The sequence below is a fragment of the Andrena cerasifolii genome, chromosome 11 (assembly GCF_050908995.1).
Source record: "Andrena cerasifolii isolate SP2316 chromosome 11, iyAndCera1_principal, whole genome shotgun sequence".
In the NCBI taxonomy this organism is placed as follows: Eukaryota; Metazoa; Arthropoda; class Insecta; order Hymenoptera; family Andrenidae; genus Andrena; species Andrena cerasifolii.
Genome location: NC_135128.1, coordinates 7,993,739 through 8,020,956, shown reverse-complemented (window position 1 = coordinate 8,020,956; position 27,218 = coordinate 7,993,739). Strand labels below are relative to the sequence as shown.

The 27,218-nt window shown below is 49.4% G+C and overlaps 1 protein-coding gene across 8 annotated transcripts in view; it reads right to left on the bottom strand.

Moving 5' to 3' along the window:
* Positions 1 to 1,742: 1,742 nt before the first annotated feature.
* The window catches only part of Br (broad-complex core protein), a 42,102-nt gene continuing 16,626 nt past the window's right edge, over positions 1,743 to 27,218 (bottom strand). The window contains exons 1-6 of one of the 8 annotated variants that reach the window (XM_076823395.1): positions 21,418 to 21,639; positions 17,106 to 17,307; positions 16,736 to 16,927; positions 15,658 to 16,243; positions 14,434 to 14,493; positions 1,746 to 4,145 (exon numbers count right to left, since the gene is read on the bottom strand). In XM_076823395.1, coding sequence (XP_076679510.1) covers positions 3,436 to 4,145; positions 14,434 to 14,493; positions 15,658 to 16,243; positions 16,736 to 16,927; positions 17,106 to 17,291 — 1,734 coding nt within the window. In that variant the 5' untranslated portion in view covers positions 17,292 to 17,307; positions 21,418 to 21,639 and the 3' untranslated portion in view covers positions 1,746 to 3,435. Of the gene's footprint in view, positions 4,146 to 14,433; positions 14,494 to 15,657; positions 16,244 to 16,735; positions 16,928 to 17,105; positions 17,308 to 17,394; positions 17,507 to 19,087; positions 19,228 to 19,345; positions 20,368 to 20,879; positions 21,015 to 21,417; positions 21,640 to 27,218 lie in introns of those variants that run through there. The other 7 variants (XM_076823394.1, XM_076823391.1, XM_076823396.1 and 4 more) reach the window with 7 other exon arrangements.

The window sequence follows — 27,218 nt, the reverse complement described above, 5'->3', positions numbered from 1 at the left end:
TCCAAAGCCAGAAGAGTTCGACTGCTCGACCAACTATTTACATACAACGTAACGAATATGTATACTATATGTGTGTATATATATATATATATATATCTCTCTTTGTAACCTTACAGTAGAAAAATTAAATTTTCACCGCGACTCGAGCGTCCCGAGCTCTAAACTTCCCTTTGATATTCCTCCTTCGGAAACTATAATAATAACAGTATCGCCTACTATCACATAGTCCTCCCCGCGATGCCAACTTGAAGACGGGCCACCCTCCGCGCGTCAGCCGCGGGAGGGTGGACGCGAGCGGATCCACGGTTACGCATAGAGAACGCACGCGAGAACCGATAGCCTGTCGCGCGTAAGTATCCCGAGCAAAACAGGGCGCGTTCTAAAATATAACCCAACGATACTACTGACGAAACCGAGAAATCCGAGCGGCATTTAAAAGAGATTCTCCGACGGCTCGCCTACACGCCTCTATACGAAACAATTAGCAACCCTGGCGTGCTAGATGATCGAGAAGGCAGCTCCGCCCACGTGCCTCGTTCCCGAGATCGCTGCCGATCGAACTGTACACGATCGACCACCCACACGTGGAGCGCCGTCCTCGGTCCCTGTATATGTATATCTCTCAGATCCATCCTAGAGACGCACGCGTAATCGTTCTATGTACATAGTGTCTGATTCGATCGCTGAAGATCGCGAACCCTAGATGTTCAGGGGAGCGGGGCAAGAAATCTCGACGAGACTTCGCGGCCGTCGGGTCCGTCGGGTTTATCCCAATCGCGACTGTTGCTGCTGGTGCTGATCCTGTTGCTGGAGCTGTTGCTGGTGAGTGCTTGTTCTATCCGACTGTTCTCTCTGCTCTCTCTCCCGCTCGCGCATCTGTTCCATCTCCTTGCGCTGCTGCTCGTTCTTGCTGTGTTGCCGATGATAGATGCTCTTGTGGTTCCGCAGGCTGTTCAGGCTCGAGTATACCCGCTTGCAGATGTTACAGATCGGTTCCTTGCTGGGCCTGGTGTGCACGTTCTGTATGTGCCGCCTCAACCGCGTTAGGGAGGTCAGGATTTTGTTGCAAGGCTCGCATCGAAACTCATCGGACGCGCCGCTGCCGGCCAACTGACCTGGCGGCAGAACCAGACACAGGGGGTTACTTTTGGTTTTGTTTTTTTTTGTTTGGGGGGCTGCGAACGTCAGTCTTTGGGCGCACGCGTTGTGCAGGTCGAGCCGCACGTACGTTTACGCGGAACGGGGGAACAGCGTCGGCTCCCCCGCCGCTCTAGAGTCCTCTCTCTAGTCACGTATCGCGTGTCCCGCGACACGTCGCTCATATTTTGCATTTTTTTTTTTTTTATTCGTCACTCTTAACACCACCATCTACCACCTTTTTTTTTATCCGAGCCGAGAGAGAGAGAGAGAAATTCGTGCGCCCCTTCTCGATTAGTCAGTGTGTCGCGCACGTTGCACCGTCACCCGACCAAGCCGTGCTCAAACTGTCTGTTTTGCGTTACTTTGGAACCACGTGATGATGCTCGCAGGTGCTACCACAGCATCCTCATCGTAATGCCCAGTTTTATGTTTCGTCTGACACCGCCGGTACCAGGCGCCCGCTTCTCTACGAAAGCGCCCTCCGTCAGCTTCGTCCCGCCATTGTCACCCGTTTACGTTCGATTCCCGAAAACGTCCCTTCGGCCCAGGACGCCACGGCACCCGTTTCCGTTCCCTAAAGCTCTAAAACGACTAGAAGAATGCTCGACGCTATCGAGCCAAACACCCCGTTATCCTTTTTCACGGGGGAACTGGAAACCATTTTAAACTCTACAATGTTGCCACGACGCGATGACAATGGGCGACGATCGGGTGTCCTGGAAGGCACTTCCGGATCGAAAGGGCAGCATGCCGTACCGTTTCTTATTCACGATTCATCGTTGGGCTCTCTTACATTCGCCCTCCGGCCTGCTGGATTTTGTTTTTATAGCGCATTACGGATAGTAGAGTGCAAGCAATTCCAAGATTCCAGTGAACGATCGTGAGCGATGACGTTAGTGTTTTCAGAGCACCAGAGATGTATCCATAATGTCGATGCGTATTATTTACAGCAAGACAGAGCAGAGTAGATCTTGTAGGTATAACGTGTGTGGATAATATATTTATATATATATAATATTATATTTACAAGAGTGTGATATATTTGGGCTAACAGGATGATGCGATGAAACGAGCAGCTCGATTGTCGATCATTGATTTCGTTAACTTTATGGCTCGCAGCGATCTCTTGGGGGCACGGCTGCCTATAGGGGACCGACCGGAGAGCTCCATGGGATTCTCCGCGACCCGGGTTGGTGTGTTTTGTTCAGTGAAACAACAATTATCCATTTTCCTTTCGAATCGTCATTTATTTATCTCATTCAGCCTCTAACGAACATTCACGCTACGTACTATGTAACAGTTATGCCTTAGCGTAACTAACAGTTTCGCGAGCGATCGTCTCGATGATCCCTGGTAAAGGGAAATATGGCAAAGAACGTCGGCAGACCGTGCATGAGACTGGCGAAGAGACGAGGTGAGGTGAGGAGAGGCGGACGGAACGATATGGGGGGGGGGGGAACGATACGAGGAGGGCCGGTATCTGGACCGAAATATTATTTTTAAAGGTCCGGACAGATAGATGGGTTACAGTCCAATCGACCGATAGATAGATCCGTCCTTGGCGAGCATCATTCGCGAGCGACGAAAAAGAAAGGAACGGTGGCAAGAATTCGAGCGCAGCTCTCGCTGGACCGCGACTCGGTCGGAGGGAGTAACCCTGTCACGCCCGTCCCCATCGATAAGGGTAGCGGCGTATGGCAATCGGGTGGAAAGCTACGGAGTCGACTTTATCGTCGGGGGCGAACTACCCCTCGGTCTAACCCCAGGGGTGGATGTGGAAGAGCACGTTCGTACCGTGGGAGAGAGGTATCGATTCTGCTGGGGGAAGACACCGGCAGCCGTGAACTTGGCACGGAGCTAGCCCAGATGGCGGAACTTATTTCGAAATCCGCGGCTCTCGGTGGAACGCTTCGTCATCGACCGACGATGAGGCGATTCAAGCTGGCGCGTTGCACATTAACCTATGCTCTCTTTGGCGTACATCGAGGTAACTCGTTATCGGGTCAGAAGACTAGCAAACCAGCTCGAATAGAACGGAAGCAATTACCAGAAACAGTAAAGAAGGAAAGAAGGGAGACTCCAGCTTCCGCGGCTATCAAACGATATTTACAAAAGCACCTAATAATACTAGAAACGTATGCTTGTCGAGGCGTCTCTTCGCTTTCTCATGCTGGGGAAGCCCGCGGGGGTAACGCGCCAACGAGTTCCATCCCCGTCGCACGTGGTCCGTGGGAGTGAGCCGCGGAGCAAGACGGAACCTCGGCGCGAATTCGGTCACTAAACCGTGGAGGTCGGTCAATACGTGACCTCGCACTGTTCCTCGTGCTCCTTGCGCTCCTTCTTCGCGTGGTACTGGCTCTTGTGGCTGACCAGGCTGTTCCTGGACTTGTAGCTCCTGCCGCACTGGTCGCAGGACAACGACTGCGGCACGTAAAAGTGCGTGTCTGCCAGGTGCCTCTGCAGCGACCAGGCCCGCGAGAAGGTCTTCTGGCAGAAGCTACAGTAAGTGCCGCTGATCGAGCGGTTGCTCTTAGCTTCCTGCTCGGCTTGCGGTGTCCTAGAGGCGTCGCGCGCCTTCGGTGCCGATTGCTGGCCGCCATTCTGCGTGAGCCAGCGCAGATCGGCGAAGGCGACGGTCTCGTTTAGCACCACCGTCCTCACCGGCTGTTGCTGCCTGCTGTTACCGTTCCCTGAATGACGGCCCTGCTGGACGCTCGACAGGGACGTGCCCCGGTCCTCCTGCGCATCGATCTGCTCCGCGAGGAGACAGGTCTCGAGCTCGTCTATCTTCGGCGACAGAGGCTCCGACTTGAACACGATCTGCATCTGATCGTTAATGTCGTCTAAGAGATCGATAATGGGCAGCTCCTGGTGCTGCTGGTGCCCCTGCACCACCACGCACTGACTAGTCCCTGTACTTTGGCTCGATTGGCCGCCGGTCTCCCGTTGACCGTCTCCGTTGGTAGCGGACTGCCAACCCCCGTCCTCCTCGGCGACCTCCCGGTCTGCAACCAAAGAGGAGGGGGCTGAGTCCAACCGAGATTCACGCGGATTAATCGTGTACGTGGACTACGATTCCTCGCTGACTCAAGGTATGTACTCGCTCTCGGTGTCTAAATACTCGCGACCACAGCCGGCAACCGAGGGACACAGAGGGGGTGGTTGAAGATGCGCCGTAGACAACGGAACGGAGGAAATCAAGAGAAAGTCGCGGGTCGCTTTCCGACTAAACGGACACGGATGTTGTTAATCGTTCGCGAGTTAAAGAGGAGCCTACAATGGGGCGGGTAGGGCGAAGAGGAGCGAGAAAGAGAGACCGAGCGAAGGGAGAGAACAGAAGCAGCCGTATCGAAGGGTAGCAGAGAGAGATGGAGAGAGAGAGACGGAGGGTTGAAAGGTGGGCTAGGGGAGAGCTCAAGGAAGGAAGGCAGGCAGGCAGGCCGAGTGTACATTCATCGTCTCATAAAAGCCAGTATAACGTCCGCGAGGATGAGATGTCGATACAACGAGAACGCGGCGGTAGTGTAACGGGCGTATATAAGAGCAAGAGCAACAGCGGGAACATAACGGGCGATGCTTCTTCTTTGCGGGATTTTACCCAGCCGGTTACCCTAGCAACCGAACCCCCCGCGCCCCGCCGCGAACCACTCGCTCCTTCCCCCGTTTTTCCGTGGCCGTGCAGGAAGGGAGGGATATATACCTAGGATGCGTATTATTCTTAATAACCCCCCCGTATGCCGTTGCGCTGTATTATGACTGATGTTGACTCTAAGCGCGGAGAGCCACGGCGATCGATAGCTCGCCGCGAGACTACGAAACCGAGGAGAGAGCCGGCGACGACGGGAGGGCCAAAGGAGGGTTGCGAACCGGCCGAGAGGGAGAGAGGAGGAAAAGAAAGGGTGGAAAAGAGGTGGAGGATAGGGCCGACGGATCGGCGGGGAGAGAAAAATCTAAGTAGCTTCCGGATTGGTTACGCGAGTCTTACGAACTTTTTGAAAGAGTTACGTGGACCGGTGGTGGGAGCGAAGAAAACGTGGGGGGGGGGCCTGCGAAGCGAGGAGAACTACCACCCTCCCTTTGGCCCTGCCAGGACCTCTTTACAGCCGATACGCGGTTGCGCGTTTCACCAAATCAGTGCGATCAAACGAATAATTCCTTCTTTGGATATCGAGCGCGCTGTGACGGTATCGCAATGGAATTGTAACGGACCGCCGGCACACACAGCGCTACGAGCCGAGACTGTCAGATGTCAATTTCTAAGGAGACAGTCGGAATTTGACAGGAACCTAGATCGCTCCCGGGATAGTGAATTATAAAGATAGACCGTGGCACAGTGGGGAAATTTCGCGATTCTATGGCCAAAACCACAAAAATAAATTTTTGATTTCGACAAAATAAATGCAAATGTCAATTGAAGAACTAATATGAGTATCAAATGTCACCAATTTTACTGTTAAATGTTTTAATACAAAGCTCGAATAGACTCGCAAATGTTTATATTCATGTGATTTTCTAGTTGCTTCAAACACTTATATTGTGTTATCGAAAGATCTGAAAATAATTTGAAGGTATAGATTTGTCCTTTTTGTCCTCAAAATAATTGTGTCTCGGTTTTTAATACGTAATTTATACAATTTTTAAAGTAGTGTTTTAGAAATAACCTTTTCATATAAGAAACAATTTTCACTACATAAAATAGTTATCAATCCCATAATATCCTGCAATGATTTTCATTCCTATTTTACGTTGGACTATTTTGATTCTAGAAATGCAATTAATAATTGCTAATAGCTGCTAATCTTGTAATTATATGCCTTTTTTTAAACACGATCCAGTGTGTCTTGTCTAACATACGACATAACTGTGGCCGAGACTGGTCCACATGTTACACATTACAAACCTTTTTATTCTTTTTTAAACGATTATATCGTCAGAAGCGATAACCCTTCTTCTATGCTCTGCTGCACTGTAGTAGATCTTTAACGTTCGTAATTTTCGTAAGCGCTGTTTTTCGGATAATTTAGTTTCTCATATATTAGAACGTAAAAGTGCCGAATTTTATATATTAAAAATAAGTTTTGATTTTTTGACCACGAAAATGGATATAGTTCTTCAATTGACATTTGTACTAAATTTGTAAAATTAAAAAATTTCATTTCTGTAGTTTTGCCCATAAAATCGCAAAGTTTCCCCACTGTGCGTGGATCCTAAGATTTCTAGATTGTAATGCTGTTCTAGGGGTTAATGATGTTCATGAGAATCCGGATCCAAAAATGGCTCGGTAAATATCTGCAAGGGATCGATAATCCACTATTCCTTGCGAAGGCATTTTCAGACGTCGGTCCGGCTCCACTTTGTTCGTCTAATCGGCGACCGTAGCGGCACAGTATCGACGCGTGTTTAATTCGCCAGTCACTTTCCTTAAGCGCGGTGAATTGCACAGAATGTTAATCGGCCGTGATAAGACGCGAGTGGGTACATAGAGGAGGAAGAAAAGAAGACGCGAGGCCAATTTCTTTGCGAGAGACGTGCTGCCAGAGGCTGGCGGCGCGGGTCGAAACTAAAGTACCTCAATGAATTAAGCACCGCAACCAAGTAGACCTTCACCTTGTCTCTCTATAGAGAGAGACAGATAGATAGAGCGAGAGAGAGAGAGAGGGAGAGAGAGAGAAGGGGAGAGAGAGAGAGGGAGAGAGAGAGTGGTGCACATCTCTCGCGGAGATCGCGAATCTGTCGATACCGTAAACAAGGCTTTATCGATTTCCGATCGCGCGATAAACTGCGTGTCCCCGCTCGCGAATAGACGAGAGAGACGCTTCTCCGAAGGCGACCGTGCGATTTTGTTCGCCTTGAGCCTTACGTAACTCGTTTGAATTCGCGGTAAAAAAAACGGTCTCGGGTCGATTAGAAGAACCGTCAAGGTCGCATCCGGGCCGATCTGTCCTCCGCGGCGGTCTTGTAGGAAGGAACGGTCCTCCTATCTGGCGTTTTGGCAAGTATTGCAGAAATAATAAATGGAAAAAAGATCGGAGCCGCGACAGCAAATGATATAGAGCGAAAGTGTAAACGCCCCTCTCTCTCTCGCTCTCTCTCTTACTCTCTCCTCTCGCTCTCCTGCCCCTCCCTGGCCCCATCCTAGCCTCCCCCTCTCTCTCCTCCTTCTCCTTCTCTAGAGCTCTCTCGCTCTCTCTCTCGCTCTCTGCCCGACACCCGCGCTCACTGTTGCGCAGTTTTCGAGGTCACCTCAAGTTCATCATCGATAATAGCGCAAGGCGAAAACAACCAGCTAGACCTGGGCGTCCCCGATAAAAGTACACATACTACGAGAGATAAAAAATTCCGTCGGATTTGGTTCAGAAAGCGAACTTTCGTTCGGCCTTGGAAGGCGCCGCTCGCGTCCGCGCCCGCGCCTTCGCGAGTGCTCGAGCGCGCGCGCGCGCACCAGCGACACCCGAGGAGCAAATTGCGGATCGTCGGCTAACCGAAACGAACCGAGACGCACGACCAAACCTAAGGGACGGGACGGAGACGAACGAAGCACGTGGGAAAGAGAGAGAGAGAGAGAGAGAGAGAGAGAGAGAGAGAGAGAGAGAGAGTGCAAGATGAGTAAGTATCGAGTAAATAGACGTATGCACAAGAAGAGAGGACGTACGTCACGTAAGCAACGCACAGTGGGGAAAATTTCGCGATTTTATGGTGAAAACCACAAAAATAAATTTCTCAATTCGACAAAATAAATGCAAATGTCAATCGAAGAACTAATATGAGTATCAAATGCCACCAATTTCACTGTTAAATATTTTAATACAAAGCTCGTATAGACTCGCAAATGTTTATGTTCACGTGAGGTTAGATCGCAAAGAATTAATCCAGATTTTCAAGTTGCTTCGAACACTTATATTGTGTTATCCGAAGATCTGAAAATAATTTCAAGGCACGGATTCAATTCCTGGTAATGCGTAAGATATCTTTTTGTCCTCAAAATAATTGTATTTCGGTTCTCAATACGTAATTTATACAATTTTTAAAATAGTGTTTTAGAAATAACCTTTTCATATAAGAATCAATTTTCAGTACATAAAATAGTTATCAATCCCATAACATCCCGCAATGATTTTGAGTTTCGAGGTTTCGACCACGAAAATGGATATAGTTCTTCAATTGACATTTGTATTAAATTTGTAAAATAAAAAAATTTCATTTCTGTAGTTTTGGCCATAAAATCGCAAAATTTCCCCACTGTGCAACGGCGGGAGAAGTTCTGCGCGCACGCACGCACGCACACCGTCATGAATCGCAAACGTCGACAGATGGCAGCATGAATTTTGCGTTTCGCAAACAGGGGGCCATTAGCAAACGGTTACGTAACCCGAAATTTCTTCGCCGCGACTAGTTTCGCGAGTCCCGATATAAAACTCCTCCTCCTCCGCCTCTCGAACGCGTAGATCTTCTCGCGTACAGGTTTATCGATCGCGAGTGGGACCCGCGAAGCATCTGAATCACGCTGGAGCGATGACGTCCTCGCGTCTCCTACAAGCTCCTCCGCCTCGAGGAACCAAGCTGCCGGGAAAACCGGGCGGGAAATGGCGAAACCTGACCAGCCCGGATCGGTGCCCGAAAATCGGCTGTCGAAAGTCGCGAGGAAAACCGAGGCGCAAACGGAGCGGGGAGGCAGACGCCGGCGTGTCCGGCACCGGGAAGGTCCCGCGAAATAAATATTTGCTCGATGCGCGCTGCAGCGCGCCCTCCGATACAAAGAGACCGAGAGAAAGAGGATAAAGTGCTCTCGGCGGTCCGCTCCTCGCGGAGGAGCCTTGTGCCCGCTATTTTTATGCGGCCGGGTTTTACAACAGGTTACCGCGGATGCAGCCGTTCGCGGGAAAAGAGCAGAGAACGGGAGAGCGAGGAAAAATAGAGGAAACAATGCGGGCAGGGCGAAGGGGCCAGGGGAGAAGGTGGCCGTCATAGGCGAGGCGTGGGACACGATCGCCTACTAAACGGGTCCCGTGCGCGCCGGTTTTTTAAACAATTTCTGTGCCACCGCCGGGGAAACGGGGCTAAGAATATCGTCTAGGCACCGGGGAGAAAATTATTTCTCCTCTCTTTGCGATAAGGACACATCGCCGCGGCATAGAAGCCAGAACGCGAGCGCAAGAAAGCGGCGGAATGAATAGATTTAAAATTAGACCGCGATAAACGCATCTTTCTCCGGAGTGTCGGCTCTATGCGAAACTTCTCTCTTGGGCATGCTCAATAAACACAGCGCGGAGAGGGAAGAACAGAGAGAGGAAGAGAGAGGCTGCGAGGCCTACGTCGCCGCGTAGGAAAGAATACCGCGTAAAACGTCGCGCTGCGTCGGACTCCGGCGAAGAGACAGAGACACTAGTCCCGGGGGGTCGGGGCAATTATTTTAATTTCAAATATCGGAGCGCGAAATTGACCGTTTTGAGGAGAGGAAACAACACTCCGAGGGCGAAAGGTCGGCCCGATCGATCGTATAATTTCCATTGTTCGACGCCGACACTCCTTCTCAGTCTCGGGTCTATAAAATCACGTATTCAAGAGCAATAAAACCAGGAACTTTGGATTACTAACGTTCCGATGATTTTCACCGATTACAATACAATCCGTCGTGAAAATGGGATCGTGGAAAGGTTGCCGCGATCCATGGGAAAATCGAGGGGCAGAGCCGGGTGCGTAGCGGGCGCGTTAGAGCGCCGGGATCCGGTGGGCGAGATTTTTCGACGCCGCGGCAGAACGAATCCGCCTAGAAACCGTGTGCAGACTGCGAGCATATGCTCGCAGCCGGCTGTCGGAATAAAAAGATCGGGACGAAGCGAGCAGAAGCGGCGCACGACGAACAAAGAAGCTTCGCGGGCGTTTAAGGCCGATCGCGGGCGACAAGTGGTCGTACGTTGTACTTTCTATCTGGCACGATTGTTTTTTACGTAACCAGCCGTTACGAATTAAAGGCGATTAACGAGTGCGCGCGCGAAAGCGATCCACGGCGCCGCGAATAAAAATTTCACTTTATTGGGCTGGCTGATAAGGTGCTTTCTAAAAATTGATCTACGAAACTTCTAGACCTTGCCCTCGACTTTCGATTACACGCTCGATAAGGATCGGCTCTACGACCCGCTACCGAACACGTGAATTCAGCGATATACAGGGTGCTCTCGAAAGAATCGCTGTGCTGTTTTTTTTTTTTTTTTTTTTAGCAATTGAGCAAATTGTGCTTCGCACTGTTAGCTGGCGAATCAAACGATTTTCAGAGACGCGAATAGCAATGCATCTGGCCCAGACGCGACAGACACTGTCGCGCGGAAAGTCGAGGCCGGGTCAACGTTTAATTTCGACGGTTATCGTGGTTAACGACGAAGCAGGATAGGGGAGACCGGGGCAAAATGACGCGAAAAAAATTTGAAGTCGAATAAAAATTTTCCCTTTCAATAAAAATGTGTAGAAATAGATTTGTAATGTAAATTGAACGTTACTGTTGATAAATAACGAATAGCAATACTTAAAATAAATTTAAAGTATGTTAAAATTCAACTTGAAAAGAAAATGCCAAAACGACCACTTTACCCCATATGTGCGAGCTACTATCTGGGGTAAAGTGAGCTGAAATAAAACACGAGTTGTAATGAAGGATATAGGTAATTATTATCCCCTTGCGCTGGGATGACGTGTGTAGCACGTCAGTTTCTGTTTTATTTTTTTTAACCGTGGTTATCAAAAACTGTGGCAGATTTTTCATTTTTTTTTTAGGTTAGATTTTGTTCCATCACGCGCGTGGTTTTCCAGCTAGCTAACAGGTTAGGTTATTGCGCACATCACTCGCGCATGTCTTGTTTGCAGCTCAGTTTACCCCGGTCACTTTGCCCCGAATGTGTACTCAGTGGAAAATGAATTATTTAATAATGTTAGGATTAATGTTTTCTCAAACGCTTCTACACGTATGTTTATAAGCTTGTTATAAACACGCAGAAAAAAAATGGAGTTAAAACAACACATTTAAGACTGATTTATCCAAAAAGCTAAATTGAAAAGAAAACCAATTGGGGAGTCTCTAAAACTTCATTTGTAATTTTTTAAATGAATTTCCATTTTTCGATATCTGAATGTGCATAATTATCATTACAGTTATACACGCATTTATTACGTCACCAAGATTTGTAAATATATTCTATTGTTAAAAAATAAATTATGAAAGCTCATTTTACCCCGAGGTTCACTTTGCCCCGGTCTCCCCTAGGTGGAAAGTTTCGCGGGACCGACGACCCTTGCAACTATCTCGCAGCGTTCAACGCTTGAAACGCTGCCAGAATCACGTCGTTGCAATTCGCTACGCGCGAACCGAAAAATGTCTGCTCCGTGATGTACGTGCTCGCTCCTCGCGATAAATAGGCGGGCCGTGGTCAGATAAAGAAGCGCTTTCGTGTCGCCTCTAACGTCCGAGCAAATGACCGATTAGGGGCCCGATAGCGATCGGAGAAATTTGAACGCCGAAATTTTCGCGCCGTTTCGTTTCTCCACCGGCCGCCGTCCAAACAACCGTCTATTTTTACGTCGCGAAACGCCGTCCTACGCTCGTTCGCTGCGTCTCGTTGTCTTCGCGAGCCCGAGAGAGAGATAGAGAGAGAGAGAGAGAGAGAGAGAGAGAGAGAGAGAGAGAGAGAGGTGGGATTTTTCGAAAGGAAGACGTCAGGAGAAAATACGACGGGATGGGTTGTGCGGGTCGAACTGACAGGCTCTCTGAACCAGCCGCGTATAATTTAATGTGTCTAATGATTCGCAGCGCGCCGCAGGAACGTGAGTGGCGTACCAAGGTCGTCGTATTTTTAGTTAGGCCAATGTTTAGTTGGCCACGTTCGCTGGAGATAGGGGGACCTTGAATTTCGCGGATAACATCTGCGGCCTTATCGACGGCCCCTGATAACTTTTTCAGTACTAACCTAGTATAAGCCAGCCGTTCAAATATTAATCGAGAAGACCAGCCGGGAGGCCACACCTGAATTTACTTAAAGACGCGAGCGCATTTATTAAACGCTCCCACCATTCTTCTCTGCCAGAAGCCGAACCCGTCGTGGTCGGTGAAAATTCTCCCGGCGAGCTGTCCCGCCGCGTTTCGGGCGAAACAACGAGCACCGGGGGCTCCCTGTTAAAGAATTCAACCCTCCCTTAGAGAAACCATAATCCGAGCGTAGAATATTTACGACGGTAAAACACCGTGGAAAGTACGCGCGCGCCGCGTCCACCGTCTCTCCCTGCGCTCGTCTGGTTGCAACGGGGCAATACTACTTTCTCGCCGTCTACGGGACCACGGTGCCGTCTGCGGCACCTCGCACAGCACTCTCGCCGCAAAATTCCGCTGCCGGGGCCCGTTTTGCGCCGTTAACCGTGCTTATGACGTTAACACCCGCCCGAGGAGAGAGCGGAGGACTCTCTCGCCCGGCAGGGGCGGGTTGGAAGTCATCGATAAGTCGAGATACACCGTGTGTCGTCACCGTACGGTGGCGTCAGGGTCAAACGTCCCGCCCGAACGTAACGCAGAAGAGCGTGACAATGTTGGGGCTTGACCTATCACATCCTCTTTCATAATTGGGAACGGGAGTACTACGAACTACGGCGCGCAACGGGGCGTTCTCTCGCGACTGTAAATCGTGCGCAGGATCGTTACGGTGTGTACTGGCGAAGCTCTTAGATCGGTACACACGGCAACGTCTGCAAAAACTCGTACAAATAAAGGAGCCGTATATACAGTTGGGATGCGCGCGCGCGCGCGGCGTACGTGCCGTGTGCGCGTATACACGGAGAGATATATGCACGATTATTCGTAAATATAAAACTGTAAGCAATGCCATAATGCCGTCGTATCGGCGATATCGCGGCAGCGGCGTGTAATTCCGTTACCAAACCGTTAATGGGGGGACAACAACACACTGATATACAGAGATACTTGACGACGAATTGGACAATACGAGCACGGCACGTATATAAATGTGTACTACGCACAGCGTCGACGATCGATCGTCGATACAACGACGCTCGACGCTACCACTGTTGTCACACGGAACTCAAAAGAAAGAAAAAAAAAAATATGAGAAAAGCGGCTCGTACACAGAGGGAGTATCGGTGCGCAGATCGGTGGTGTCTTCTTTTCGAGGACGTGGGTTCGTGCAAGAAAAGAGAACAGTCCGCAGCTGCATCGTTACTCGCCGGCTTCTTCTGCGCGCTCTTTCTCGTTTTTATTTCTGCCGGGTTTCAGGGGAATTCTCGCTTTCCTTCAGACACGGGGGCCGGAGATCAATAGTTTTGTACAGCGATGCCAAACTGATGGTTTCCTTTCGTAAACTCGTTTCCGTGCCAATTATAATGATCACAGCGAATTCCACGGCCGATCGAACGAATGCGTCTGCTGTTCTAGCCTCTTCTGGCTTGTTGATTATCCGCGAGCTAGACAATACTAGCGGCAACAACATTCCGCAGGGGACGCCTCGAAACTAGGAATCGTATCGATCCTTCGCCCCCTCTGCGTGTTTTTGTTTTGGGACGCGAGCTTCGAGTAGGGAACGAAAGCGAATGATTCGTAAACTAGATCCTTTTTTTGTCCCCCGTCTAGGCTCGTACAGTGAACGAATATTAGAATTGAGAATCGCGTCGTGAAGGGAGAAGGGGCGACGAATCAGCAGACAAATTCCTTCTAGCGGTCGTGAATCCGTTGATAACCGCGAACCGTTATGACATCATGAGATGCAAGAATGCAGGCGAGTCGCGAAAAATGGTAACCATATAAAGGAAATGATGATTGTCGATGATCTTTTGTAAACGCATGCCAATTAGAAGAAGTTTTAATCGTCCAAGCAGACAGTAGTGCTCTTTCACCGCAACCAAATAAATTAAAAAATATGTATATATATAATGTATGTATATATTCACTTTTGTAATTCGTGATTTTGTTAGTTTGATATAACTGCACAGATCTTTTTTTTAGTTACTTTTTTAATTAGAGCGAGACCGCTACACCGCAGACGATTGCGGCCACGATGTATCGACTGTCGGTGGAGAATAATGGAATATATAGCATAGAGGTGCCCTCGGTGAAATCAAAAGGATCGAGGGTCGAGTAGAGTCGAGTCAACAAACCGCAGGATCATAGAATCGATATTCCGGGGCGGTGGATCGCGGGGCGAAGGGGCGCGCGGACGTGCAGATGCAACTCTGCTTCCACGAGTCCTCGAGCCTTCGTTCCTAATGACTTCACAGGGCGGAGCTGATAGAAAACGTTCTTACCTTGTGAAGTTCCTGCCAAGTCCGGTGGTTGCAACCCGTGGCCCAATCCTGGAAATTTCACTATCGTCACACGTAGCAACGAACGTTCTACCACGGCGGGCGATCGAACAACGGCCTGTACGCAACATCGCAATTACGAGAGACTGGGGGGGGGGGTAAAGAATCTCCTGTAATCATCTTCTGTAATGCCTGATTTAAGAAGAACGAGGAAGAAAAATTTGCGACAAGCAAAAGAAAGGCGAAACCTTTGTACCCTATGGATACCCTGTCCTTGGCGCACCCCCAAAGAAGGGGCGCACAGTGGGGAAATTTTGCGACTTTATGATCAAAACTGCAGATATGAAAATTTTGAATTTTACAAATTTAATACAAATGTCAATTGAAGAACTATATCCATTTTCGTGGTCAAAACCTCAAAAATTATTTTTAATATATAACATTCGGCACTTTTACGTTATATGTGAAACTAAATTATCCGAAAAACAGCACTTACAAAAATTACGAACGATAAAGATTTTTTTATTATTTACATTCATACACTTCTTTCATTGTTCGAGTGTATACGAGCTTTGTATTAAAACATTTAACAGTAAAATTGGTGGCATTTGATACTCATATTAGTTCTTCAATTGACATTTGCATTTATTTATCGAAATCAAAAATTTATTTTTGTAGTTTTAATAAAATCGCGAAATTTCTCCACTGTCCGGCGTCGTAAGAAAAGAAAACTGAATTTTATCCTTTGAATAAATTTTTAAAATCACCTAAAGAATTTTATTGAATCCGCGTTAAAAATATTTTTATCCCTTCAACTCGGTTCCCTCCAAGATTAAATCCTGCCTGGGCCATTGATATCCTGCACCCCTATAACCCCTAAACATCACCTCACAAGTTGAGGACACTTTCTTGGGGACACTGTTTCACTACAGAATTTTCCTACACTCGTACATCTACGAAAAGTGATACACAATATTCTCAAAGCACCCAATTACACGTGGAATGAAGAACCTCTCACAGGGGTGCCCTTTTGAGATCATTTGGGATCTCCCGTAAATCGGTAGTAAATTGGAAAGCAAATATAAAGACGAGCTAGACGTTCCTTGGAACTCGGCTGATGATTCAATAGCGAGAGAACTACTACATATCGAGTGGTGGGTGCGGTGAGAGACGATCGAAATTGGTCAATGCGTACAGGCCCACCTCGGGGACAACTAATCGGCCTACCTGACAACGGCGTGTGCTCCGTGGCGAGGGCGGCCATACTGAAGTTAAAGCTCCCAGGCGTGGGCGGGAAGATCTTCGCCTCGGAGAGGAAGCTCGGCGTGGAGATGTGCTCGGACTCCGCTTCGTGCTCGTTACTGCTGGCGGACGCCGGCGGCCGATCGGACGCCGCTGCCCCAGAATCCGACGAGTCCTCGTTGTTGCCGGCGTTCCCACCGTTCCCGCCTGTCAGCTCCAACGGCTCGCACTTTATGTTGTCCTCCAGGGGGCTGTTCTCCTCGTGGACACCGTTGCCCTCGACCTTGCCCGACAGATGGTTGTTCTTCACCATCGAGAAGTCCGTGGGCGTCGCGTCGTTGTTGTTGAGCGGCGGCGACTGCACCCTGGACTTCTTCGCCGATTCATCGTGAGGATCGGGCGTTCGTCTCTCGTTCCTGCGTATCTGCGCTCTGCGTAGCAGTTGCTGCACGGTGGTCGGGGTCGGGGTGATCGGCGTGGGCGGGGAACCACCCCTCGGGAAGCTCTCGTCCAATTTCTCGTGGAAAGGAAGATGATTGCCACCGGCGGCCAACGCGCGCACGTGGGACAGCTGGAAAACCAGAAGAACAACCCGGAAAGAAGTAAACACGGTAAACGGGGACTAAGGATCGCCGTGGCAAAGGAGCAACCGATTCCCACAGATTTCGAGGGAACGTTCGTCTAAGATAATCGAGTCCTACAACAGGATTCGCGTGCTCTGGCCACGGTGCTCTTCGGGTCGCTTTGAACCGAAGTATCTCTGATACACCATGGGCCATTTTACCCTCGCATCGCAGCTGCGAAATTTCTCCGTTCCCTATACGCGGCGCAGTCGGTTATCTTTGTTTGCTTGACCTATGACAATTATGGATTGGAATCAAGATGGATACACATTGTGCAGCGAGATAAGACGGTCTTTAGCTGAAAGTCACGTCTCTATCAGAGATAAGATGCAAAGGCATAATCAAAATTTGCCGGAGGTGGAGGGCGCGAGAGAGCCTCGTTGATATTACGAGCACGGCGAGCAACGAAGAGGAGGCGACGATTGCAAGGGGAGACTTACCTCGTCCCTGTCCGTTTGGTCCGCCTGTTGCGTAAGCCCCGATACCCTGAGGACCTCGGCGGTCTTCAGGAAGCTGCTAAGGGAACGCTGGTGCACGTTCACTTCCCCGTGATAGATGAACTCGACCAGCGCGTGCAGGTCGCTGAACGCTACGTCCTGAAGTACTATCACCGGGTGTTTACACGGTGTGCTCTGCAAAACGGGGGAGGCAAAAAGGGAGGAACAGAAGAGGCACGTTCCCGTATTAGTTAAACATTAACGTTGCGCTTGACGATACATACATCGAGTCGATTCAAAGAACCAGATGGCGCGGAGGGAGGCGAAGTGAGAGGGGGTGGAATGGAAGAGTGGAAAGATCGAACGATCTTACCTTGAGCAATTCTCTGAAGTAGGGACTGCAAGCGGAAAGTACGACGCGGTGCGCTTTGAGGCTCTTGCCATCGCAGGCCAGTGTGACGTCCACGAAATCCTCATCGTCCCTCAGGTTCTCAAACGCCGACGTGATGCTGCTTTGGTAATTGTTCCATCGCAGGCAAAAGTGTTGCGTATCTACCATCGTTATATCTATTCACCTATAATCAGAAATAAAACGTACGCTATTTAAACCAGCGCTGACTCGGACCGCTTATCTTATCGCTCAATAAAATATTATGCCTCGCCTCGAGTGAATTAACGAACGTTTCTTTTCTCCTCGCCTCTTTCTTTTTCACTGGCCGCGGCGACGAATCGAGCGCCTCGCGAGCCCGCGGCACCCGCGGCCAGGAAACGAGATCGGAGAGGAGCGCGAGTAATTTTCTAGGTGCACGATAAACTGCCCCAACGATAAGCCTGAAAACCGATAATTTTTTCGATAAACCGCTCTTTCGAAACGAGAAGAAACAGCGGGCAACGCCGCTGCGACACGATCGCGCAGCGACTGCCACTGTACCCTGGTCCTAGTCTGGACTGATTCGGAGCGGAGAGAAGACTCGGAGAAAAGAAATGGGCTGGTGTTAGCCGTAGGTGTGGCATTAGAACAGTTGTTAATTCCTTCGACGCTCCTCCGTGCCACGTGAGAATTTATACAATGTAAGCCCGCGAATTAATGCGGCAGATTCGGCCGCGAGGGACAAAGTGGACCGAATGTGTCGCGGCTGGAACATATGTTGTTAATTCCGAGGGAATAAAAATACGGGGGACCGCGGGCCGTTCCTCTCGCCGCTGCGAAACGGGCGCGTCTATGTTCGCGGTATTTTTACGTCGCGGCCGAGGAACGATCTCCGCGCGAGTAGCGCGCGAATCTGCCGCGGGAACGTTGAAGGAACACCGACTCGTTGCACTGGAAAAACCGTACGAATGGAAATCAGGTCGACTGACGTCGAAACCCGTACGAACGTCGGGCTAATAAAAATCAAAAGAGTGCAATGTCGTAAAAATAGACGCAGAAGGATTACACACTACTTTTCTCTCTTTCGTCTTCTTTTTTTCTCTCCCTCGCGCTCTCTCTCTCTCTCTCTCTCTCCCTCTCTCCTCTTTTTATTTGTGCACCATACAAGAAAATTAGGTCGACAGGCTGGAGCGAAGCCAGAACGTTACGATTAAATAATTCTCTCCGCCACTTATAAAAGCGCAAGCAGTTAAATGTATGCTGATAGTGTTATCTTAGCGAAATGATAAAAAAAAAAAAAAAGGAACGAAGGAACGATCTTAAAACAAATTTACAGTGCTCGCTACTCGCGTCACGTATGTGCTGGTAGAATGCCATGACAAAAGCCTACTCTATTTTTTTTTCTTCTCCCGATACACATGTATTCCGCGCGGCGCGTTGTTTACGATAAGTAGCCGCCACGGATACCGTGCACTATTTTATAGCGTTTCGCTTGATAATCGGTATCGCCGATTCGTAAGGTATTTTTACGCTTGTCACCGACCACAGTCTGCGAACTCTGCCCGCGTAGAAAAATAGTAATTAAAGTAGGCACGGAGGCGGGCGGCGGAGCGCAGGCACGGGGACGGGATCGAGCGGTAAATATATTTACTCCAGCATTTTGGTTACGTTCGAACGACTATCGTGACACGACGAGTCACGGCCGGAGAGAGAGGAGCGAGAGGGAGAAGAAGAAGAAATTTCATTTTTCGATTACACGTTTATCATAAGCCGCGGTGCGATTCGGAAACTGTTTTCAGGCTTTTTTAGGTTCGCTATCGCGCACTGCTAAATTTATATGTGACGAGTGCGCGATAAGTTTCGCATCTCCGTGAAAATCCATGCCCGAAACAGCTCGGCTAATAGAGCCCGGCGAACTAGAAACTGTCGACGATCCAGAAGGCACGAGACACACAACGGGCAGAAAGAATGTCGACTTTATTTACCACGGTCGTCGCCGAATATACATTGTATTCCTCGCGCGTCACGCGACAGCTCCGGGCGGAACAGACGAAAAACACGACGCGCGCGTATATACGCCCGATTTTTCTGCCGTTCCTGGACAACGCCAGGCGGCAGAAGCTGCCCGCGGGAAACGACACGGCGAGACGTGAAAATCAAGGGCACAAAGCTCCGCGGCGACATCGGTTGCGGATCGCTGTCCCGAACGCGCCGATCTATTTTCTAAGGCGCTGAACGATTACCTTTTCCCTTTTCTTTTTTTTTTTTTGTTTTTCGATCGCGTCTAAAACGGCTGTTCTCGTATTTCTAAGGCACATTCACCACCGCACTATCCGGAGCGTAATCACAGTTGGAAAAAAGCGGATGCGTTATCGCGAAAGCACACCTATCACTCGTCATGCCGCGTAAGCTAATGACCGTAACCACACAATGTGCTGAATCGGAGCGGTCCGCGTGCGTGTTTTATCTCCACAACGCCACCTCGCAAAAAAGTGCGCACTTCACAAGTTCGCGAATAAGTCCCCTACACTCGGCCAGTAGTGCTGCTGCCTCGTGCCGGATAGTCATATCCACGGACGGGGGCCGATCCGCGATCGACGCGAGTCGCTCGATCCACCGGGCCGGCTGGCTGGGTTTTCTTACGCCGTTCCCGCGATCTTGGCGCGGAAAGGCCCGCGGGGTGCCGCGGCCTGTTTATCGATCGATCAGGATTTGTACGTGGCAGAAGAATGGAGGACAGGCGAGCTGGGCACGCACGATCACGCGTTCTCGCGGTGTTTCGCCGGTCGGGCAGCCCTCCCGGAAGGAAATCCGCGTAACCACGCGCGTCGGGCACGGCCGCGGGCTGCGAGAGGGAGGGAAAGAGAAGAAAATGTCCGAAGAGCGGTGGGAGGGAGACGCGAGACACGGCGGTGGATCAAAAGTGCGTGGGTTTCCCGCTTTCCTTTGGCACGGCCTCGCGATTCGTCGATTCGCCGATCGAGGGAATCGCGACACGAGGAAGGATCACATGTCGCGCGGCGCCGCGAGAGCAACGAACCAACGATCCCACGACGAGGGAACGACGACGGTGGTCGTCGTGTCGAGTGCAGAGGCTAGCTGGGCCGAGAAGCGGAAATGCGCGACGATCCTCGAACGGAACACGCTCGGCGAGAGTGCACCGAGTCAGTCAGTCAAGTCCACCGGTGGCCCTCTTTCTCCGTCACACACCCGTGTGCGAGCAAACTAACCCCCGAAACGTCACGTCACGACTGTGTGCCGTCGACGACGACGCGGGCGTACGTCGCGGCGCGGCGCGGCAGCGAGGCCGCACGAAAACGTACGAAAAGCCGGCGATCGCCGGTACGACCGAGCGAGAACGACCGACACGAGGGAGAGAGAGGGCCGGTGTTAGCACCGTCTGACAGAGAGTAAGAGAAGATCCACGCACACCAGCGTGCCGAGGATACGTGCAAGGAGGGAGAGAGTCAGGACGGAGGAAGAGAGGAGAGACAGGGAGGAAGAGAGAAGGACCGTGCACCGGGAGGAGGACAGACGCGAACCATGCTAGAGGGAGGAAAAAAGAGAGCCGCCGGAGGACACGGTGGTAGAAAAGAGAGGAGTCGAGGGCATTTCGCGGAGAAACGGAGACGAAGCACCGTCGACGCGTCGCGAAATTTTCGCCAACGACGGGGAGGGAGGAAGATCGAATTTTCTTCTCCTTTCGAGAAGATTGGGTCGCGCGGAGGAGAGAGCCGGAAGAAGCTCCTGCGCCCAAGGGAAGGTAACGAGGTTTACCTTGCGGCACCTGTCAGACGCTCACGTGCTCCTCCTGCGTTCCCTCGACTCCTCGGGGCACAGAGACGCGAAGTCTCGAGCGTTCGAGCTCGTTCCTCGATCCTTTTCCCCACTGCCGCCGCCGAGAGCTTGACGTTGGAAAAGAAATTCACGAGGTTTCGGTGCGCAACGGACCGCGGTGCCGTCGTGCGGATAGCTGCGGTCGGAGCGGCGGTAGTGCGTTGCCTAAAAAGCAGCCCCCCTTTTTCTGCCAGTGCCACGCACACGTTCGATCCGCACGAGAACGAGAGGAGGGAAGAGGGTTGTCGGAGGACAGAGGCCCGGACGCGGAGGCACGAGGGGAGAAGGCTCCTCCGGCGATACTACGCCCAAGTAAGGAAAGAAAGAAACAGAGAGAGCCTTTCTTGCCTTTCAATTCGTCATACGTAGCTCTCCCTCTCCCGCGCTCCATCCGGCGTTCCCGCGAAATACGAAAACAGCGGCGGTCGGGGCACGCGCGGGAATTTCGAACCGCGTCTCACGCACCGCCTCTACCCACCTAAGCCACGTGTTCCTCCCGTTCGGGATGCGAGCAGCCACCGTGACGCAAATTGCCGCGCGCTCCGGAATGCCACAGCTCTCCTCCGCGCACTCGTATTTACCGCACTGCCTAACCACCACCACTGCCACCACCGCCGTCAACCATCGACCACCGACCACCACTGCCGAACACCGTTTCCCGGGGATAAGAGAGGGCTGACGTGTCAGCCAGGAGTGTAGAGACGCGCACCGGTGGCAGCCCGTTGACACGTCGAGGAACAAAGTCACTGTCACGGCGGCGCAACACGTTCCCCACACTGGCCCCGCTGCGTTAGAGAGGGAGGTGCCTCTCGCGGCGAGGGTAGTCGGAACGAAGAACGGAGCAGAGACAGGGGAGAAAAGAGAGCGGACGCGTAAAAGCGTAGAGGCGTAAAAGGTAACCGTAACACGCGTGTCGCGTCGGTGTCGCGCGTCGTGTCCACGACGACACCACGAGAGCCACACGAGAAGCGACGAGAGTACGGGCTGCAGCTCCCGAGCCTGGTTAGGACTAGCACGCGGGGGGGAAACGCCGCCCGCCTGGCCGCCGTTATTCTTTATCGGAGCATGAGACATCTGTCGTAATAAGTGCGGACTAAAAAATAGTGCGTACGCAGAGAGAGAGCGAGAGAGTCGGCGAGAGGGAGGATGGGTGGGAGAGAGAGAGGAGAGAGAGGAGAGCGAGCGGCTCGATGGTGGGAGAGAGCTTTATGCCTGTGGCCGCATCGGCCGTGCCTCCCCTTTCACCCCGCCACTCACAGCCCTCCTAACTCTCTCTCTCTCTCTCTCTCTCTCTTTCTCTGTTCTCCTCTACTCTCTCTCCCTACTTTGCTCTCTCTCCTTTGCTACCCTTCTATTCTCTCCTCTACCAGGCCCACCCCGTTTCATCCGTTAGCCCGCGAGACGAAAATGCGCAAAGCTAACGACTTCCAATTAGAAACACTGGGGTTGGAATTTTTTAGGCGCCACCGCGGCCTATCCGCGAGTACGCTCGCGTGTACATTGGGATTATCGTCCGATAGATCGACGACTATAGGTACATACGAGTCTGCTGACACTTGGCCATAGATTGAACCAACGACCTTTTCGGGTCGGGCAATTTGCAGGTAGCAAATTGGTCTATTGGACAGGGCTGGTTTTAACTCCGCACTTCAAATCTTTCCTGTCGAATGATGCACGCCTGATGCAGAATACATACAGGGACTTGGCCAGAACCATTGCAGCAGGGATGAGAAACACCGACCTTTGGCAGTAAATAGGGGAGAGTCGTGCAGTACCGACCAGCTTACAGCAACGACCAAAGCTAGTTCTCGCTTCTTTGATCAGATATTAGCACTTTATTTGTATTAACAAATCAAAATCACAATTCTCTATGACCTATTTCGGAGTCATATTGTTTACTCCATTGTTCTGAGGCATTAAACGTATACGTTGATATTCAGTGGGTTAAAAGTTATTTTTTAAAGTTAATTTTTTGTTTCTCATGTGAGTAAATGATTTTGTTCTATTATGTATACTATCTCTAGTCTATTAAGTTTACTAAAACGCCCTAGCTTTCAACCTACTGTCAACCAGTAGAGACTAAATTTTTCTTATCTGTAAATTCGATCTGTTAGTAATTCAGATTAATTTATAAGATGTTCATTTAGCCTTCCTTCTACCTTGTCCCGCAGAAAAATAAAATAAATAAGGATAGGTATGATAACCGAACAAAGAGGAAGCTAGGATTTAATGAAGAAGTTACCCAGTGTGTTATTTGCAAGCACAGTTGGGAATTAACTAAATACAAAATTATTTAAATAAGGATCAAACAAAAGTTACTTTAACTTTAGATTATTCGACGAATAAAGTTAATTCTCTTATTCGATGAGAATTTATTCGACAGACAAACTTAACTTTTTTATTTGACGAGAATTTATTCGATGAATAAAATTAATTTTATTATTCCTTATTCGAAATTTTATTTAAATAAAAATTTTGCTTATTTATGTTTGCAAGGAATCATTTGCCAAAAATTGGGTGCAATGTACCGAATGTGAAGGTTGAGCACACGTCGAATGTACAGATCAGGAGAATATTAAGTATTATACTTGCGATGTTTGTACAAATGAAAATTGAAAATAATCTTGTATTGTACCAATTAAATGCTATTTTATTAACGTTGTTAATCAATTTTTCGTTTCCTAGAAATTACCATTTTTTACTTTTGCGAATTATCAATTCTTATTATTAAATTTCACAAAAATAATTTCCCTCTTATTAAGTTCCATCTATACTACAAACACGTTTTTGAATTTCTGATTTTTATCGACTCTACCCCAAGATATAACAAAAAGCTTAGAGCGGTCGGTACTGCACGACTCTCCGCTATACGTACGGGGTCAGAGTTTGGTCAAATCGAAGGAAACAAAGGGAACAGGCGGTTCCTCTCTGCTTTCCCTTAGCATTTAGTAGGTGTCAGCGATACGCGCGTTGATATAGGAGAGTTCATGCTGCGACTGTCGCCGCGGAGTCTAGACCTTGTTTAGAGGCTGCATTCCTACTTAAGAAAGGGGCCATTGAAAAGGTTCGATGCAGAGGGTGTATGACTTACGTCACGCTGCCTAAACACTCGCAATAGGTTTTATAACAACAATCGGTGCTGAACCTCGATCACTGTCAACTGCCTCGGCTACGTTCCGTTAATATCGTACCCGGTGTTACGTAAGGGCTCTCTGAGAATACATCCGCTGAAGAGAGCGCAGAAGTTCTCCGCGTGAACGTAGAATTTCCAGCGAGCTCGCTTAGAACCGTTAGCTGGTTCCTTCAGCGGAATTGACAGGGAGCAAAACGGCGCTCTCCGTGGTCGTTTCCCTCGGTCCGAGCCTAGCCATTTCATCCATCTATTCGGCAGTCGGCTTGTCTCGCGATCCCTCCTGCCATCCTGCTCCTGCCTAAGCTCGCGCCCGCAGCTACTACCCCCTCCGTCGGTGCTGTGGGCGACCCCACTCGATTCGCCCCTCAAAAAATCATTACGCCCTTCCGCGGGCTGCGCATGAACGCGGTTTTAATTCGCTACTAGAAAAGTAAAATGTAAACGCTGCTGGATGAGGGGTGGGGAGCGGAGGGGGTTCGGAACAGGGTGAGTCGGTGCGGGCTTAGGAACAGCGAGGGGTGTAGGCGCTGGGAACGGGGAGTCTAGAAGGGCGGAGGGGCGAGGTAAAGGGAGAGAGAAAGAAATAGGGACTGCGGAGAGGAGGGACGAGACGGGGAGGAGGAAAAAGCGAGCAGGAGAGACGGAGAGGCGAAGTCTCGCGGACGCAGTCGAGGACGAGGCGAACGAGGACGAGGAACGCGACAACTGCGAGGGCGCGACGTACGACAGATCCTTTTTCCACCGACGCGACAGCGAAAGGAGTATCGGCCGGGAGAAAGAGAGACGGAGAAAGAGTGGGGTCGGCAGAGAGATGGAGGGAGCAGGGCGAGAGGAGGCAACGCTCCCCTACTTCTCTAGGGGTTCCATTGTAATATTTATTGATTGGATTCCTAGGAGCCAAAGCTGAGGGCTGTGGCACCTATACTTAGACTAGATCGCCTAGAAACGTTTTCTTCCTCTCCGCCGAGCGACCTGCTTTCCGGCGATCCTGCGTTTTCCACGTCGGTCCCGAGGAACCGTTCCCCCGCTGACCTTGGTCGAATAATTCACGGTGAATAGCCACGAGTGGGATACACCAGTTCCGCGGCATACGAAATAAATTGTGGGTGAAAATACCCGCGTGCTAGCTCCGCCGACTGTTCACCCCTCCGAAATTAAAATAAAAAAAATAAAAAAGAATGGGACAAAGAGTGGGGGAAAAGAGCGCGCAAGTATTTAATCCCATCGCGTAGAAATTAATTCGGCGGATAAAATATCTGCAAATGGAACATTCATCGTGTCGCGCGCGCGATTGCGCTGGGAAAAAAAAAGGAAAAAATCGACCGCCCGAACGCGATGAATCACGCGGCACGCACTCCATTTTCCCCGCGTTAAAACGGCTCCGCTGCGCAAAAACCGTAATTGCCAGCTATTTCGCTGTTCTTTTTTCTAAACGCCAATTGAACCGGCCAGACCGTCGACTAACGATCAAACGGTCTAGAAAAGGAGATCCCCCTTAACTACACCGTCATCGTGGTCGTCGCTATTCTCATTCAACGACGCGCCATTGACAAGAGAGAAGCATCGCCTCGCCTTCGCCGTCTCCTCTCCCCGTGCACCTATCGGCCGGCGATACATTCAACAGCACGTTTCCTATGGGACATTCCATGCGAACTCGGACAGATTTCGGAGTAAGTTTTCGTAGATTGCTGAAATTTCAATATGTTGTAGTCTTTAGTGATATTTAAACGTACCTCGAAGGATTTTTCAAAATTTTGAAAAATGACGATTTTACAGCTGTTTCAAGTTAAGTGCTAACTTTTTTTCAATATATTATAGCTATGGAAGTAGTAAATGGATGGAGATGAGCTTTCCGGTGCTTATAGAGAAGACATTGATGTTTTAAGAGAAAATTATTTCAGTTTAAAAAAAAATTGAACCAACTTTGTGCAATTATTTTAAACAAATGCAGGTTTTTAACATCGAGCGCGATTTTAAAAATCTAAAAAAAAGGAGAATATAGTTCTATCCTTCCCCTTGATGGACAATTTTTCCAAAATATGGAAATTTTAAAATTGGGCCTGTAAAAATTGTCAAAAGTTGACGCTGCGTCGCTCAGCACCGCGGTACACGCAGCAGCCAAGCGGCTATACCTGATATTCTTATACAGGATTCTCGAAAATGGTAAATATTTGAAAAAAAAACTGAAGGAGGAAAACTCTTACTGTTTTTTATATCCAACATAATACGGAATCTCAATTTTTGGTGTTCGCAATATACCATAGTATACCATATGGTTGAATTTGTATTGACAGTCGCTTTCATATTGGGTAATCAAATATATAGCATTCCATTTAAAAAACTAAAAGTCACCCTCGTTTCAAGGAAAATATAGCGAACACCAAAAATTGAAATACCGTATTATGTTGGATATAAAAAACAGTAAGAGTTTTCCTCCTTCAGTTTTTTTTTAAATATTTACCATTTTCGAGAATCCTGTATAAGAATATCAGGTATAGCCGCTTGGCTGCTGCGTGTACCGCGGTGCTGAGCGACGCAGCGTCAACATTCGACAATTTTGACAGGACCAATTTCAAAATATCCATATTTTGGAAAATTTGTCCATCAAGGGAAAGGATAGAACTATATTCTCCTTTTTTTTATTAGATTTTTAAAATCGCGCTCGATGTTAAAAACCTGCATTTGTTTAAAATAATTGCACAAAGTTGGTTCAATTTTTTTTTAAACTGAAATAATTTTTTCTCAAAACTTCAATGTCTTCTCTATAAGCACTGTAAAGCTCATCTCCATCCGTTTACTACTTCCATAGCTATAATGTATTGAAAAAAAGTTAGCACTTAACTTCAAACAGCTGTAAAATCGACATTTTTCAAAATTTCGAAATTCCTTTGAGGTACGTTTAAATATCACTAAATACTACAACATATTCAAATTTCAGCGATCTACGAAAACTTACTCCGAAATCTGAGTTCGCATGGAATGTCCCCTATGGAACACGCCACATCGGCGAGTCTATGAGTCAGTTGCCCTTGAAACGTGCATATTCAGGATGCCCCGCGTCGCTTCCCGTGCACCAACCGTGTTTGCAGAATCGAGGCTACGGCTGAAAAATTAATGGGCCGTCCCCCGAGGTGGAGAGGAGACGC